At 39.6% G+C, this 18131-nt stretch overlaps 1 protein-coding gene and 2 non-coding genes across 4 annotated transcripts; 1 reads left to right on the top strand and 2 right to left on the bottom strand.

The window, feature by feature from the left end:
- The first annotated feature begins 2761 nt into the window (after window positions 1–2761).
- Trnaw-cca (transfer RNA tryptophan (anticodon CCA)) lies at window positions 2762–2833 on the top strand. The gene has a single exon. It is a non-coding gene; the product is annotated as a tRNA-Trp (tRNA).
- Window positions 2834–3816: 983 nt separating this feature from the next.
- On the bottom strand, window positions 3817–3888 carry Trnaa-ugc (transfer RNA alanine (anticodon UGC)). The gene has a single exon. It is a non-coding gene; the product is annotated as a tRNA-Ala (tRNA).
- Window positions 3889–6106: 2218 nt separating this feature from the next.
- LOC112044853 (general odorant-binding protein 1-like) lies at window positions 6107–16624 on the bottom strand. Of its 2 annotated transcripts, none has more exons than XM_024080835.2 (3): window positions 16495–16624; window positions 9838–10018; window positions 6107–7903 (listed from the first exon to the last, which is right to left on the bottom strand). In XM_024080835.2, exons 2-3 carry the CDS (start codon window positions 9995–9997, stop codon window positions 7713–7715), a joined length of 351 nt encoding a protein of 116 aa, XP_023936603.1. In that variant the 5' UTR covers window positions 9998–10018; window positions 16495–16624; the 3' UTR covers window positions 6107–7712. The 2 variants fall into 2 exon arrangements, with proteins under 2 accessions (XP_023936603.1, XP_023936602.1); XM_024080834.2 differs by lacking the exon at window positions 16495–16624 and adding an exon at window positions 10777–11235.
- Window positions 16625–18131: the final 1507 nt, after the last annotated feature.

Genomic DNA, 18131 nt, shown 5'->3' with positions numbered 1-18131 from the left:
ACATCGTGAGAAAACCTGCATACCAGAGAATTTTATTAATTCTCTGCGTGTGTGAAGTCTGCCAATCCGCATTGGGCCAGCGTGGTGGACTATTGGCCTAACACCTCTCATTATGAGAGGAGACTCGAGCTCAGTAGTGAGCCGAATATGGGTTGATGACGACGAAGTAAATTTTATTTATGTTGGTGTAACTTAGCAAATCAGTGGATCGATTATTTTTATTTACTTTTACTCGAAAGTTCGATTACATCAAACTGAAAATCAGAGCTGCAGCTCGCTGAGTTTGCTTTGATTAACTATAAAATATATATTTTTCTTAACTAATGCTCCAGGAGGTTGGGTGATTATTATACAATCCGTGGCCGAGTGTACTGATTATACATATACATAGAATTTAGAATGCGGTGGGAAAGGCCCAGCAGTAAAACAACTGCGGGCGGCGTTTTCCGACAAAGGCAGCGACCTCGGACACTCGAGGTTGATGCTGTTAGGTCCTGTATGACAACCGAGATGGTCCAATACTGTATGGCTATTGCAAAGAGCCTAGGCCTTAGGCCTGGACTTTGTAATCCTGTACCTACAGGTAGGAAAGCAGGGGATGAATGATTGCTTACTCATTGATTAATAATGTAAGACCACGGTCCACGCATAACTTTTTACGGAGTAGATAGGTATCTTTTATAGATATGGTATATTTTTGAGTGCGTAGAGTACCTAGTGAGTAGTTGATATGACAATTGCCTTAGATTCGAAGGGTCTAAGTTTGAATCCGGTCCAGTGCATGCACCTCCAACTTTTCAGTTATGTGCATTTTAAGAAATTAAATGTCACGTGTCCCAAACGGTGAAGGAAAAACATTGTGAGGAAACCTGCACATCGGAGAATTTTGTTAATTGTCTACGTGTGTGAAGTCTGCCAATGTGTATTAGTCCAGCGTGGTGGCCTAAGACCTCTCATCTATACTTATAATAAATCTGTAGAGAGCTCAATTTTGTACATGAAATATATTTCCAAAATAACTATCAGGGGCTGATCGATCCGGGACAGTTGATTTTTAGAGTAATGTAAAATAAAAAAAGAAAATTAGTTTTTTTAAATAACTTTTAAATGGCTTTACCGATCAATTCTAAAACCCAATCGGCTGGTGCCAATGAAATTGTTTCATTTGTTCACTGGCAACACACTTACCTCTTTTCGTCTTGAGGCACTGAGTAATTTCGGACGAAAATATATATTTCCCACTGTTTCCATTGATTTGATCTCTGAAAATGTGGATCTACTAACACTTAACATCAAAAACTTGAGACGATTATGTAGGTAAAGCAGAACATTATCAAAAAACCGTTATTTAAAGCCACATGGCGTTTTTGTTAGTGATTTGGATGTGGATATTTTAGGAACAATGCTTTTTCAAATTCCCATCTTTGTTATTAATTTTTTGTCTATTATTTTGCAGCTCGTTGGCCCGATTTGATGGTACCCGAGTGTTTTATAATAAACTAGCGGACGAACGCGACTTTGCCCGCATGGAATTTAATTTTTCACAAATCCCTCGGGAACCATAGATTTTTCCGAGATAAAAAGTATGTGTTAAAACTTCAAATTTCAAGTGATTCGGTTCAGTAGCCGAAGCGTGAAAGAGTAACAAATCATTTATCAAACATTCATACTATCAAAATCATCGGGTTTTCGCAAATCTCGGAAATCCATGTATTTCCAAGATTTAAAAAGTGTGTTAATTTATAGTAAAATCTATTTCAATTCCAAATTTCAACCAAATCGGTTCAGTACCAAATCGGTTCAGTAGTTGCAGCGTTAAGTGTAACAAACATCCAAACAAACAATCCTTATTATCCGCCTATTATTGGCCTATAGAGCCAGGCGTCCTTATAGTAGAGGAGATATAGACCCACCTCGCTTGTCCAATGCGGGTTGGCGGGTATAACAATGTAATGAGATACTCAACCGAACTTCGAAGCACGAGGTGTAATCCTAACACCAACCATCAATCACCACAACTCCACAGGCTGAGTATTTCTAGGAGCCAATTAGATGATAGCTTGTTCCTGGACTCGAACCCAGTCCCTTTCGACAAGTGGCACTACGATTCCCTTTCTACGATCGCAAACGCTTCGAAAAGTAGAAAAATGTATTTGAAGCGTTTGCGATCGTAGAAAGAGAATCGACGTGCCATTTGAAATAATTTTTTAAATGGGTTCATAGTGTCGTAGCTCAATGCAAATAAACAAACAAACAATCAAATCTTTCCTCTTTATAATATCAAGTAAGTAAAATTATTTCATTATATTTTGAGGGTCCGTAGTCCACAAGGAACCTTTAAAGTTTCGCCACATCCGTCGTTCTGTCTGTCTGTCCATTCGTCTGCGGCTAGACTATTACTACTAGAAAATTGTAATTTAGCTTGAGCATGAACATTAATTTATTTTTAGTTATTATACCTATTTTAACCGACTTCATAGAGAAAAGAGACATCTGTTGAGAGAAAGCAGCTTTGCGTTTCAGTACGAGTATAGAGAGCGCCTGAAGTGATTCGGCAAAACATCGACAGAGGTCACCTTAACCTATAAAATATTAAGTGTTATTTATAAAATAACGTTTTGTAATGGAATTCAATTACTTATTAATCATATGAGAATGATAAGATAAAAAAAAATTTTCAATTATAATATTTATTTTTGATCAGAATTAGTTTAAGGGCAATTACTAAAATTTGTTTAGAAAATTCGCCAGATTTCACAACGACTCCGTGGCGCAACGGTAGCGCGTCTGACTCCAGATCAGAAGGTTGCGTGTTCAAATCACGTCGGGGTCAAAATTTATTTTTCTTTTTATTACGTTCGTAACAATACAAAAAAGCCAAATTGATCATGGAAATATGTTAAGATTTTTTACTGTTAAAAATTAAATATTTTTTTTATTTTTTTTGGTGAATAGAGTTTAGGGTGTCTTCAATTAAGGGACGTGATAAAGTACTCTAATGGTGCCATCATAGAAAAGTACAGCCCCCCTAGCCAAGTGATTCTCTTTCTACGATCGCTAACGCTACGAAAACTAGAAGAATGTATAGGAATGACAGATCTTGATCACGTGACCTGTCGATAGCAAATGTCATTCCCATACATCTTTCTAGTTTTCGAAACGTTAGCGATCGTAGAAAGAGAATCGACGTGCCGCTTGGCTAGGGGGGCTGGTAACCTTAGACTAATTAGTAATTGATAACGCACGTCTAAAAAGCACTTCAGTTTAGTAGAAGAACTTACTGTGACAGAGTTCGTTCGAGTAGTCTACCAGTGTCGTGCACATGGTTTTTAACTAGGGTATGCCCATTAAGTATTAATGGGAAAATTCCTTGTTTATGTTCTACCTATGTCTATTTTGTATTAACATAGGGTGGTGTAAAGAGTAGGCAGTGCAGTTTTTCCATCTATGAAATGACTACCACTATGGTTATTTCTGCCGCCAAACAGCAATGCTGTGTTTCAATCTGAAGGGCGTTGTTAATGATACTGTCACAAATACATTGCCTACCTGGAGTAATTACGAACTTATATTGGTGGTTTTTTTTTATTTTGAACAATTTGTATGTATAATGCCTAGTTAAGCATCTTATGAACGCCACTGGCCTTAAGTTTATGGACACAGGGCGGCACTTTGTTAGGACGTCGTACTTCCATGCTCTGCGAAGCTATTTTATAGACGAAGGTTCAGTCATCATTTAACCACTGTTTTTCACTTATTTTCATAATTTTGAAAACAATAAAATGTAAATAAAAATTTATGAAAAAATAAAAAACTTGGAGATGCCGGGGATCGAACCCGGGGCCTTTCACATGCAAAGCGAACGCTCTACCACTGAGCTACATCCCCCGTGACTACGACGCTGAATTTAGCAATTTTCATTTGCTCGTAGTCTATGCATGCTATGTGACTGCCTTAGGCTACGGCAGTGTGTGTGCCACACACACACACACTCACTCCTTTGCACCATCAATACATACCACAGAACTTAGAGCACATAAGCTGCTTGCTACATATTAAAAAAATTAAAGTGCCTGTGATTTCAAAATGTCTCATCTATACTTTAGTTCAGTTATTCATAAGTACGCCGAATCGATTGGAACGGTTGAACCGATTATAACAAGACGTTGACTGGTAGATAGAGGATATTATTAAGCAACAAAAGGTTACTGTTTACCTCGGTAAAATTCATGGTTCCCTCGCGATTTATGAAAAATTTACCAAAATTACTGACATAGCTCAGCGATACGCGAAGCTGAATGAGCAGGCTATATAGTTTAATAGCCGATGGACGTTGGGGTCCCAAAGTGGTGGAATAGCGATCCTGCACCGGAAAGCGCATTGTTGGTCGACCCACCACCCCAAGTACTTCAAGCGGGTTGCAGGGAGCTGCTGGATACAGGCGGCTCGAGGGCATTGTGTTTGGAAGTCCATGCAAGAGGCCTATGTCCAGCAGTGGACGTCCATGGGCTGATAACTCAGACCAATTATTGTATAGGACCTGCCTCGCTAGACATTACTTTTCTGTCAAAGTATATGATCAACGATCTAATGCGATTATAAAAACTATCTATATAGTATCGATGTTAAATATTTTTTTTTTTTTTTTTTTTTATTCTTTACAAGTTAGCCCTTGACTACAATCTCACCTGATGGTAAGTGATGATGCAGTCTGAGATGGAAGCGGGCTAACTTCTTAGGAGGAGGATGAAAATCCACACCCCTTTCGGTTTCTACACAGCATCGTACCGGAACGCTAAATCGCTTGGCGGTACGTCTTTGCCGGTAGGGTGGTAACTAGCCACGGCCGAAGCCTCCCACCAGCCAGACCTGGACAAATTAAGAAAATCTCAATCTGCCCAGCCGGGGATCGAACCCAGGACCTCCGTCTTGTAAATCCACCGCGCATACCACTGCGCCACGGAGGCCGTCAAATAGTTGTAATCGTGTTCGTCGGTTAAAGAGGTCCATAAAAGTAACTTTTTGTGTAATTGAATTGTGTAAAAAACGGCAATAACTTCTAGTTTAGTATAAGATATATACCAAATCTAAGCTCGTTTTCTTCACAAAATGACAGACAATTTTGTTCGTGACTATGAGTACGATACAGGTCCTTTTATAATTGGTCTGAGGCTGATAATGATGATGATGCAAATAAAGACCAAATTGCATATGGGCACTAGACTGGGTTCTTTTGAAAGTTTCGCGTCGGCTATTTGGATATAGCTTTTTTTTATTGAGAAAGAATACACTAAGGTACTTATGCTAACTTGTCTTAATAACTATACAAATCATGCCCACGTGGAATGGTGGCAAGAATACCATGGAAAGTATTCTTGCCACCATTCCTTCATTCATTCATTCATTCATTCATTCATTCATTCCTTCCTTCCTTCCTTCCTTCCTTCCTTCCTTCATTCATTCATTCATTCAATTAGTGGAACCTGCATTTCCGCGATGTAAAGCCAGGCTGATCCTTTGCGCTATTAGCTTAGTTATTATTAACATATCTATCTGTATTGTTTAGCCTTCTTACTTCGTTATCAACCCATATACACGGCTCACTGCTGAGCTCGAGTCTCCTCTCAGAATGAGAGGGGTTAGGCCATTAGTCCACCACGCTGGCCCAATGTGGATTGGCAGACTTCACACACGCAGAGAATTAAGAAATTCTCTGGTATGCAGGTTTCCTCACGATGTTTTCCGTCACCGATTGAGACACGTGATATAAATTTTTCTTAAAATGCACACAACTGTAAAGTTGGAGGTGCATGCCCCGGACCGGATTCGAACCCACACCCTCCGAAATCGGAGGCAGAGGTCATATCCACTGGGCTATCACGGCTCACTTCTTACTTAATGAATACATATCAAGTGTGGGTCAAAAACACGGTAAAAACCAATGTAATAATAATTACCAGTTAAGACACAGTATTCAAGGATTCGTGGAACTTGGAAGAAGTTAAGATTTGTAATTAGGTGACTTGATTTCTTAGAAGCAGACCGCTGGGTAACGCCCAAAGGGAAAATGTATATAAAACGATAATTTCCAGATAAGTAGGTATAATTTAAAGAAAATACCAACATTATAATATTCAGTTACTTATATCTAACAATAATACCAACATTGGACACAGCATAGATCTTATTTTTCTAAAGGCTTTTCTGTGACACAGACGAATTGTACTATTAAGATTAAGAATTAATTACAAATTTTATTTTAACATTATTAATTTTGCCATGCCTAATTTTTTAATAGTTAAATTTTCTTACTTTACTAAGCAATTATTTTAATTATTGTTATTGTTCAATCAATTTTACTAATTATTCTAAAACGCCCCGAAGTTTCGCCCGCATAGTACATGTGTTACTCGTTGATAATGTCTCTCTCTCCGTTGCTGGTAGATTTTTTTTTAAAGAAGAAGAAGAATAAATCAGTTTCAGAGCATATTTGTAAATAACGACCAAAAATCAAATATTCATGTATTAATTTAGATACATATTTAGATCTTTAGTTACCATAAGTTACATCATATGATAATTCATACACTGATAAAAATAAGCTACGTATTTACCTCAAGAGCTAGCAAATTACTACTTACTATAGGTGCAGCCTACGTAAAATAAAAATACTTAGATATCGTATACTTTGTAGTGGTGCAGTTTACTGTGCCATGTTACATAAGAAGCTTGTATATACAACTGGTTCGGGCTACAAGCGTGTCTGGATTGCTACGTATTTTAAGTATATAAGTCCAGGATTTTAGTGAGAGTAGTGAGTTGACCACGCGTCAGCCTCCATGATAATCATGCAGGTATTTTTTCATAGTTTTTCTCGCAGTTGATATCGCGGGCGTCCGCTAGTTATTAATAAATTTACATTTAGGCCGGCCGCATACACTCCTTTTCCGTATTCGTTTACCGAATCCGTTTTCAGTGTTCGGAAAACCGAATGCATGAAATCAATATAATATACGTTAAATGACGCACATGTACGTTTTATTCCGAACGGAACAATTACCGCGCGTACGTAACGAATGCGAGCCCTTCCCCTCTAGCCAAGTGGCACGACGATTCTCTTTCTACGATCGCTAACGCTTCGGAAACTAGAAAAATGTATGGGGATGACATTTACTATCGACAGGTCACGTGATCAAGATCTGTCATCCCCATACATTTTTATAGTTTTCGAAGCGTTAGCGATCGTAGAAAGAGAATCAACGTGCCACTTGGCTTGGCTTGGCTGGAGACATTATTTCGAATGAAGAAAAACGTAAAGTCTGCGGTAGTCTCACGGAATTTATAATCGAAATTACGCATTAAGATAACGAATACGGAAAACGAGTAACGACCTACATCTGTGTGCCTAGTGGGAGTTTTCAATATTTTCATACTGTTCAACGTTGACGTTTACGCAAATTTATATGGAATTGAAACAGTTGTGCAGTAATGCCACTAGATGGCGCTGTTTCAATTCCTTAGAAATTCACGTTTACGTTACGTGACGGTAACAGCATCAAACTGCCACTAGGCCCTCTGTACTACTCATAGTACGTAAGAACAAAAGAACATACTAAACAAAAAAATATCTATGGTAGGCAGGAGGTTAGTATCTGAATCATTAGCTTATGATATTTCGAAGTGAAGTGAAGTGACACGAGCGCGATGGTCGTTCACCGCGACTCAGCCTCCATGATGAACTCGGCCATGAGCATCTCCATGGTGGGCGCGATGCCGTGGCGCTGGCAGGCGCCCTTGAAGCACTCCGCCACGCGTAGGATGCGCCAGCAGTGGTCCTCCTCAGCGTCGTGCTGCTGCTCGCACTCGTGGATCAGCTGCACCATTTGTTGGGACAGCACTTCACCTGCGCTGACAATTTTTTGTTTTTCTTTTATTTTTTCCTAAGAAGGTCCTCTTAGGACAGGTTTGATTACCAGGGGCTTTAGCCAATTGGCACGTCGATTCTCTTTCTACAAACGCTAACGCTTCAAAAACTAACAAAATGTATGGGAATGACAGAACCGATCGACAACTTGATCACGTGACTTATCGGTAGTGAATGTCATTCCCATATATTTTTTTAATTTTGGAAGCGTTAGCGTTTGTAGAAAAAGAATCAACGTGCCACTTGGCTACAGGGCCAGAACTGGTCTAGTGGTAGCCATCGCCCGTGGTCAGTACTACGGGCGAGTAGTTACCAAAATAGTGAATAAGCCAGCTGGTAAGATCGCAGTCTAGAATGTCTTGTCATTGAGATGCATGTTTTATAGGCCATGTTTAATTCCAAGTAATAAATGGCCTATCAGGAAAACAACTTAAAATCATTTAAAATGTAATTTGTAGAGGATAATATAGGATTTTCAACATTTTAATGTTTTATAATTGAAAGAGTCATGGCTCTCTTGTGAATTCCCATTACCGCTCCTATCATTATGATCATAAAATTGTTATGATTTTAAGAAACAGCGAGATGTTTCGGTTTTTCCAGAATACATAGTTTTTCCTTCAATCTAAAATCAGACTTCTATCAACCGTAGTGTCTTACCTAATTAGTTTTGAGTCATTAGTTCCGTGTACTCTTGAGAAGAAACCTCAGCAGATATTTTGTGAATAATGTTTAGAAACTGTAATGGGTCTCTTAAGTTACTCGTAAGTTATTGTTATACTATTTCATGCCTCTTTCAAAAAACTTGTACATTAAGCTGATTAGGCATTTCGAAAATCGAAAATTGTAATAAATTACCAGAATAACGACTTTTATGCAACGATATTTCCCAAATTAATTTTTTATCATAATTGATTTGATCGAAACATATAACTTATAGCATTTCAGATGCACGGAAATCTACGGAGTCGTTTATTGGGTTTGCACAACTTATGAATCTTTTATCACCAAGAGTAATATTCTTACACCGATCTTAATTTTATAAGTCAGTAACATATCCTTAAGAATGGAATACTTGGCGACAAAAATAAGGGTGGCGCTGGGTTCCTTGAGAGCTTTATTGTTAATGTTAATGATGTTAAAAGGAAACAAAATACAGTTCTCGCTGTTGAGAGACGACTTGAAGAAGCGATTGTTGTGGTGGGAGTCAGAGAGCAGGGCGAAGTGTCTGATACACTTGATAGTTGATCGCGCAGCCGTGGTTGAAGTCTTGCACCAGAAGTGACAGACATAGAAAAGTACTCACCGTTAGGGAAGGACTTGATGAAGCGGTCAGTGTTCTCGTGGTGCATGCGGTAGGAGTAAGTGAGCAGGCCGAAGTGTGCACTAATACGATTGGTTACGTCGCCCAGGTCTGGGATTTTAAACTTGAAGTCATTTCACCAGAAGTGAAAGAAGTAGAAGAGATCTCACCGTTAGGGAAGAGCTTAATGAAACGGTTAGTGTTCTTATGGTGCTTGCGTGTGAGTTAGTGGGCAGGTTGAAGTGCATTATCATACAGTTGATCCCGCAACCAGCTCGTGGTCCTCGAACTTGAAGGTATTATAGGTGGTAGTGAAAGCTCATACATCTTGAATTATGGTACCAGAAATGAAAGAAGAAGGAGAAGAAATTTCACCGTTAGGAGACTTGATTAAGCAGTCATTGTTCTCGTGATGTATGCGGTGGAAGTCAAAGAGCAGCTCAACATACTCGTACATTTGATTACGTCGCTCAGATCTCGGTCTTTAAATTTGAAGTCGACAACGACGTAAAGTACACGATTATATACTTGAAGTCCTCGTCTATGAAGATACACATGAAGTATTATCTGGAACGAACAAAAGTAAAAGAAGAAGTAGAACAGTACTCACCGTTAGGGAAGGACTTGATGAAGCGGTCGGTGTTCTCGTGGTGCATGCGGTGGGAGTCGGTGAGCAGGTCGTAGTGTGCACTCATGCACTTGATGGCACAGCCCAGCTCGCGGTCCTCGAATTTGAAGTCGTCGCGCCAGAAGTGAAAGAACTCCTCCATCTTGTCTTCTGATAGCTGGCTCTGCATAATCCAATAAATATTGAAAATCCTCTTCTACTTCTAACTCAAAAATGAAAATTTCAGATAGGTTCTGTATGTGACCTAGATTAATCTTAATATAAGTAATCGAATTGCATGTATGCGTGTTTTTAAATTCACGACGAACATAATTCCTGTAACTTGTTTTGTTACTTTCAACTAGATTGTGAAGTTTAATCTCAAACACACATTTTGCTTTATTACTTGGATTTTCAATTATTTCTTTAAGCATGTATTTAGGTTTGTGTTGTGATGGGATTTTAACGGAGGGTTATGGTATATAAATTGAAATGTGGTGCGTGTTAAGTTTTGGTAACAATGGACAAAACGGTAAACTGCTTAATTTTGGGTAAAACCTTACCATAACACAATAAAGAATATCCGTATTACAAGGATAACCACAAAACCAAAGAGGTTTGTCCAATGTACAAACCACAACATGTTGTCAAAATAAAAAGCAGAATACGGGAATAAAATATAGATTGTGTTATTCGCTGATAATGTAGCTTTCCATTGATAAAAGAATTTTAAAAATCAGTTCATTAGTATCAGGGCTACACAACAATCAAATCTTACAATGGAATTATAAGACGTCGTGAAGGCGCTCCTAGGGGATCGTTCACCCGCTGAGTGTCGAATTTAAACTCGACACTCTGTGGGTGAATGGTCTCCTGGGGGTGCCCCTGCAACATCTATGAATTCGACTGTTATAAGCGTATAATAACAGTTATAGGTCTTACTTCCTCCCTGCAATGCTGGAGCGCTTCACCGAACCCCAGAGTGACATCTTTCATCACCTCTACATCTGCATACAGACCGACAGACACGCTACACAACATCAAGAACACGTTTCTGAACATTCTTACTCCTGTCCGTCGGTCTCAGCACAACTTCCTGTCTGTTCTACTCTGACAATGACGAGGCTAGTTCAGGATTTACATTTTTATACTTGCAACAATAATTGGCAGTTTGGGTAATAGAATTAATCTCTGCTATTGTCGACAGAACACACAATGGGCGTCTGCTGTGTGTCACATTTGATGTGTTTGTTGTGTGTTTATTTTGCGGATGGTGCATTATTAGTGGATCTCTTAATAGTTGTTTGTAGAACGCCTTTGTCGCCGTGACCTTGGAATGCTGTGTGCACGCGCGAAATCGGTAGGTTGCGATTTAATGAGTGTCTGATAGTCTAAATGTAAGTTTGATCAGTTCTTAATCAAATTTTGTTGCTAGGCTTGCACTTGGCTACCATCAAGCCTGATTATTACGCGGTCTAAATGCGATTATCTAGAAGATGCTATTCACTCTCGCTTTGTAGGTTTCAAATTACAAGTGTCAGGAAACACAAACACCGGAAGGGCATTCCAAATTTTTTCTGCGCGAGTTAGAAACGTGGATGCAAATCGATTCGTACGAGTTACTTAGACATCCACAAAGTAAGGATGCCACCGTTCGCGGCGTCTTGCTGTTCTGTGGTAAAATGGAAAAGGAGGGACAAGAAGGTGAAGTTCCTGCGCACACTCACCAAGTATACCTGGTTTGTATTCAGAATATTATTGTCCATGTCCACAAAAATAATATTCGATACTTATTAAACCGGTTTTTAAGTTTTTTCTTTAAGTTAATATGTTGAACGTGTTTTTTATAGTAAAAATATATTGTATAAAATATGAATTTATTAATTAGGTACGACATATTAAAACAGAATATGTCAGAAAGCAAAAGAAGCGAAAGGCAGGTCATGCAGCAAGTATGAGAGGGTAATGACTTCAAGACTGTACTTAAAGGCTTTTTCTATTCACTTCTAGCAGAACTTGCGTTTTCACCCAAATAGTACATATTTCCGTAGAAACATTACTACATTACTCCCTGATAATGTAATTTTCTATTGGTAAAAGAAATTTTCAAATCGGTCCAGGAGTTTTCTAGTTTAATTGTTACATAAATAAAAATACAAATCTTTCCTCTGTATAATATTACGAGCAGTATATTTATATTAGAATAGCCTACGTGCAATTCAGCCAATAATCTTGTTTACAAGGAATTGTTCCCCTACAATTATCCTTCCGTTGCAGGCAGGTTGCACCTCATGGTTCAGTCGCTTCAATTGTAATCATTACCGAGCCCAGATCCCGTCACCGTCGGAGTAGTAGTTACAGGGGCAACCGTGGTGAGGAGGGGGGGGGGGGGGGGGAGGAGGATCACGATTTTCACACCTAGCTGATGCTAATCATAGAGCCTGTAAGCCTACGATTAGTATGGTTTGAAGACCTCTCGTCATACCTAATATTTTTTTTTGTAACTTTGATAATGCGATTTAAGACACTGTTCCTCGTAGGTGTGTCATGTCATTGTCCATTGCATGGTCAGGCCTCCCTTATAGAAGGGGCTATGGAACTTCAACCCACCAAGCTGCTCGATTGCTGGATGGCGTGCTTAGGGTGATAATGTTAATTTTTTTAAGAACCTCTATCAGATGTTGATGGTAATGACCGATAAGGCTTGAGGTGCTGTCTGAGGCACATCACTACATATGCGTAGCATCACTAACTTCTGGCTGAGACTGAAAGTTTCTCAGAAGAAAGTGAAGCTCAGATTCATAGTCCGACCCAAGGACTTCGTGATACGAAACCACATAGACAAACCACTAGCCCAACTAAGCAGTTAACAATTACTATAACATACATAAATAAAATATCTATAAGTATTTCCAGAGCGCTCGCGTGCGTTGCGCGTCGCGTGCAGACGCAGCGCGCTTCCCACAGATATGTTACCATAGAGTACAGCTCTACTACACTAGCGCGAGTTCGGCGCGCGACATTAACTATGAGTCGATTACGATCATCGAAATGTACTTATACCATACTAAACTAGAATTAATTTTTATAAAGCTCAAAATCTTTCGTACTTCCAAAGACAAAAACCATACTTTATAAATGTTGACGGCCATATTTAAACATTGCTTAAAAATTAAGCATCAAACTTCAAAGTAAAGTAGGCCTAATGACTACTTACCTCACATTGTCAGCCGATAGACGTCCTCTGCTGGACATAGGCCTTTGCTGCATATGGTTTTAGGCGAAAGGTCGTTGCAGCTCAAAATCTGACGACTCGAGATAGGATTTCTCAAATTATCGCGGAGAAAATTAACACGCTTTTAACTTGGATGATTAAGCGCCTATAGATGTTTGCTACCAGCTCCCATCTCACAGCCATGGCATAAACTTGATCTTATAAGTACTGTACAAGGTCAATGGGAGAAAGCATCAGAGAGAAAGTATCACTTGAAAAGTTATGTAATCTGACGGAAAAATCTCGTATTAAAATAAGGCTAAACATAAAACAAAGAATACGTCGATTGTATAGCTTTATATTGATGTGTGGTTCGAAACTCGCAAACGACTTTTCCACGTTCGTGGTTGTGAATTCCTTACTAGGGGAGTCCATAGCCGTGCGAGCACATTCCTCGGGACTGCTACGAATACCTGCATGAGGAATTGCACAAGTCTAGTATTTATGTGCCTGAGCTCAGACACGCTCGCAACCAAGAGACTAATCATTATTTAAACACATAATGAGTTAAATTGATTGGTGTATGTTATCTGCTGCTGTAGGTCTGAAAGTTTATTTATTTAAATACAATTCTTTATTGCCCGCATGTAATAAGTCAACACATTTAAAAAACACATATGTAAAGACATAATATGTGTGTTTTTTATGGTCAAAAAAGTTGAGAGAGTAGAAATACATGCGTTTTTTGCTGAATAAACACTGTATCTATAACTTGGAAAATTGATTTTTCTACAACTGCATGGGACCGTAGTCCTGCTGGTCTATTCACTATTTTGGTCTTTACTATCAACCTATTAAAATAAACATCAAATCAATAATTGACAAAATGTCATTTACCTACTGTGTGATATCCACCAGTAAACACCGAATGACATTTGTTACATATAATCTCAATTTAGTATATGTCAACTATCATAAGTCAAAATTACTGAATTAGCCTGCTGATCATACGATTTCAACTTGATACTACTACACACATTCCCGAAATAAGGGGTCTTGATAGATAGATAAACCGAATGACAAAAAAGTGTTTCATTTTGTCCTTTTGATGTACGGAACCCTAAAAAAGAAATAGAACTATCTGGTTATTCAACAATGTGAGGAAACCTACATACCAGAGAATTTTGTTAATTCTATGCGTGTGTGAAGTCTGCCAATCCGCATTGGGCCAGTGTGGTGGACTATTGGCCTAACCCATTTCATGCTGAGAGGAGACTCGAGCTAAGCAGTGAGCCGAATCTGGGCTACTCGTACCTACAGTAAAAACATCGAAGAAATCGGCATGTCTTTAAAACACATGTCGAGAGGTAACAGAGGTAATATTTTTGCGCAATTATAAATGGACAGTGGACAGGAATTAATCGAGCAATTTTAGCTACATGCGGCTCGCATGCCGGCCGACAGCGCGGCGCTAATTAGCATGCCGTACAGCTAAAAGCATGCGACGAGGATTAATGTTAAGTCCAGGATGAGATAAAAAGCTTCGCGATATTAACGAAGAACGTTGAGCACTAGAAGAGATTATGGTGCTGCGTTGGCGGCTTTAACGACCTCTCCAGCGCAGTTGGTAGTTCTCAGATCTCCCTGAGACCAGAGAGACCTGGGTTCGATTTCCAGGTCAGTCTGTTTAGAATTTTATATTTTTAAATTGGCTCAACGTTAAATTGGCTCTTGCATGGACTTCTAAACAAAACGGTCTCAAACCGCGAGCATCCAGCGGCTCCCTGCAACCCACTTGATGTCCTCGGTCCACCCATTGGGGGGTCAACCAACACCACGTTTTCCGGTGCGGGGTCGCCATTCCAGCACCTTGGGACCCCAACGTCCATCGGCTCTTCGAACTATGTGGCCGGCCCATTGCCACTTCAGCTTCGCGACTCGCTGAGCTATATCAGTAACTTTGGTTCTTCTGCGGATCTCCTCATTTCTGATTCGATCACGCAGAGAAACCCTAAGCATAGCTCGCTCCATCGCCCGCTGAGTGGCTAGTTACCATTGGCAAAAACATAATGCGATTTGGCGTTCCGGTTCCAGCACGATTCCGCGTAGAAACCGATAGAGGTTATGGGTAGAATGAACTGGTACCTGATCTAACTTACCGCTTCCATTTCTAGACTGCATCAAGTGAGATCACAGTCAAGAACTTTGTCAATGAATAAAAACTAAAGCATTTACAGTGTTCAGTAGTCCAATTTGTCACCGAGATATTTTGTGACGAGACCCACATATAGTAGTTATTCACCGGAGAAGATAAGGGTCCCCGATCTCTTACAACACTTGGATGTGGAGCCGTTCATGGTCACGGGGACGACATGACAGACAAGTTTAGGCCAAAAAATCCTTTTCATAACAGCACTCTAAGCCGAGGTCCAAGTCTCAGGAAACGCCTTTAAACAGTCGGTTTTTTATTCTGCTACTGCATTCAGGTCCCGGTAATAACTATTAGTACTTTCGTAAAATATAAATATATGGAGTTAAAAAGGGTCTTGGCTGAGAAACATCAGACCTTGGACCAAAATCGCGAACGCCGCACAATTATTTCACCTCGCGAAGGATAGAGACGAGTTCAAGAAACTGTCTGCCAGCCTTCGCTAGTCGGAGAGACAACCTAAGAAGAAGAAGAAGAAAAAGGGATCAAAAATTAGCACTGATGTTCTCACAGACGTTTTACTATAAAATTAAAAGCTTTTGAAAATGGAAAAGCAAATACACATAACAGTATTACAGATTAACATTTACAGATATTTTACACATGTGACCATCAAGGCATCAAGTGACAGAGGTCGAGCCGGTAGCTGCGATAAAATGTCAAATGTTGTCTTTTTGGAGCCAATGGGGAACGTTGCGCGTCGCCCACTTACTGCCTCACTTACACGGTTGGGTTTCGCTGATGTAGATAACGGCAGGTAATATTTTATTGATTTGTATTAATTTTTGGCAAATCAATCATTATATTTTTATTTATTTTATTGACGCGTATTAAATATATCGCTTGCATTTGAAGCTATGTCATCATCATCATCGTCATCATCATCAGCCTATTTTATCGGCCCTAGGACTCCCAGGATAACCCCTCTCCTGTAAAGATATGAAGCTTAACCCACCATTTTGCTCCAATTGTACATTGGCGGGATTTTTTTTCATTTTGTTACAGTCTTTATCGTAGGTTAATCTTAGAAATATAAATCTAGTAGGAAACAATGTGTAAGATAACTAAAGCATACATACTAATCTTCTTAACGTGATACCATCTTAGACTGTATTATCCATAGATTTAAGTTTAACTTCTCAACCAATAAAAATAATGTTGACATAGCTCGTACAGACGTATTAATGATGAGAACACTAGTAGCCAAAGTAAATTATCAAGACAAAAACTAGAATACCTGTCGCAAGGAAGCTGGGATGAAGAAGATTATGATAGCGCGTCTGCGAGACGCGGGCTGGCTGGATGCTGTGTCGGTGTGGCGGTGATCTGGCAATTAGCCGCAATTATCGCGCTTTGATGTCGCCGCCAGTGCCGCCTGACCACACTGCAGATGCCGCGCGCTGTGACGGCTACACACGTCACGACTTGTAACTTGAGATGTTGCTGCATATTTATGTTGGGACATTGCCACACAGGTTATGATCGTTGATATTACACAAAGATAACGATGTTGGCTGTCTATTTTATATTTTATACTTGCTATTTTAGTACGCGTTGTCGCAAACTATGGTTCTCATAACAAGGCTTAGAGTCAGCAATCGATGGAGCGAGCTATCCTCAAAGTATCTCTGTGTGATCGAATCAGGAATGAGCAGATCCGTGGAACAAGCAAAATGACAAGCAAAATGATGATTGCATATACGGCACATATCTCGAAGACCTATGATGGTAGTTGGGGTCAAGGAGCTAAAGTATTGATAGTCGACCTCTCACTACGTGAAACGATGACATCAGACGGTTTACAGTGAGCCGCTGGATGCATGCGGATCAAGAATAAGGTGTTTGGAAGGTCTTACAAGAGACCTACCTCCAGCAGCGGACGTGTCATCGGCTGATAATGATGTGGATTGGAAGATCTATGCCTCAGATCGTAAATTGCAAATTGTAATTCCAATTTAATTTATACACATTGCCTTTTCTTTCCCTATTATGTTTGGTTTTGCTCTATTTGTTGATTTCAAATAGATAATATGCTTAGTTAGTTACTTGACTACCTGTTTAGAATGCGTTACTAAAAATAGTAGACAATAAACCCGTGATGTAAAGATGCTTTAATTTTATACAGGAATAACACCGAATATTCGATCGAATGGCACTATACAACAAGTCGGCATCCCTGTCTACGCCACCCAACTTGTCGGCTCGTCTACAGCCGCTTTATGTAACACTGTTTGGCAAACTGAATGTCGTCAGGTATATTATTGTCAGCGTGTATATCGCCATTATCATAGCGATCGTAACCTGAACGTTTACTTTTGATTCAATTATCTTTTTCCACGCGCGAAGAATGCTGTTGCCGAGGAGCGGGAGGAATTAGATATTTTTCGATGCCTCCAAGTGGTGAGGCATTCGTTTTAGCAGACTCATAAGTGATTACAAAAATAAGAAAGCTAATGTCGAACAAATGTTATTTGGTTATGGTGGGAGGTTTCCCGGCCCGTGGCTAGTTACCACCCTACCGGCAAATACGTACCGCCAAGCGATTTAGCGTTCTGGTACGATGCCGTGTAGAAACTGAAAGGGGTGTGGATTTTCATCCTCCTCCTAACAAGTTAGCCCGCTTCCATCTTAGACTGCATCATCACTTACCATCAGGTGAGATTGTAGTCAAGGGCTAACTTGTAAAGAATAAAAAAAAGATGCAAAAATGCTTTACTTACCCTGAGGTTACTAACATGAATTGGAGAAAGAATTTTACATATTGTATAGGTAATTTGTACGAATAGTGCATACCCACGCATGTTGTACACGCCATTGATAATCATGATACCTAATGAACGGAAAATCTCTAAACAACTAAAGCCGTGCCATAAA

Source organism: Bicyclus anynana, chromosome 20 (genome assembly GCF_947172395.1).
Source record: "Bicyclus anynana chromosome 20, ilBicAnyn1.1, whole genome shotgun sequence".
Taxonomy (NCBI): domain Eukaryota; kingdom Metazoa; phylum Arthropoda; class Insecta; order Lepidoptera; family Nymphalidae; genus Bicyclus; species Bicyclus anynana.
The sequence above is the reverse complement of the archived record's forward strand: the minus strand, read 5'-3'. Positions and strand labels throughout refer to the sequence as shown.

What these genes read in the sequence shown, in the direction of transcription:
- LOC112044853 (XM_024080834.2), bottom strand. Translation starts at nt 10,896, where the DNA reads ATGTTCAGAAACGTGTTCTTGATGTTGTGTAGCGTGTCTGTCGGTCTG. An exon ending in TCCAGCATTGCAGGGAGGAA is followed by an intron (nt 10,019 to 10,776) that starts GTAAGACCTATA and finishes TGGATTATGCAG; the next exon opens with AGCCAGCTATCAGAAGACAA. An exon ending in CATCAAGTCCTTCCCTAACG is followed by an intron (nt 7,904 to 9,837) that starts GTGAGTACTGTT and finishes TTGTCAGCGCAG; the next exon opens with GTGAAGTGCTGTCCCAACAA.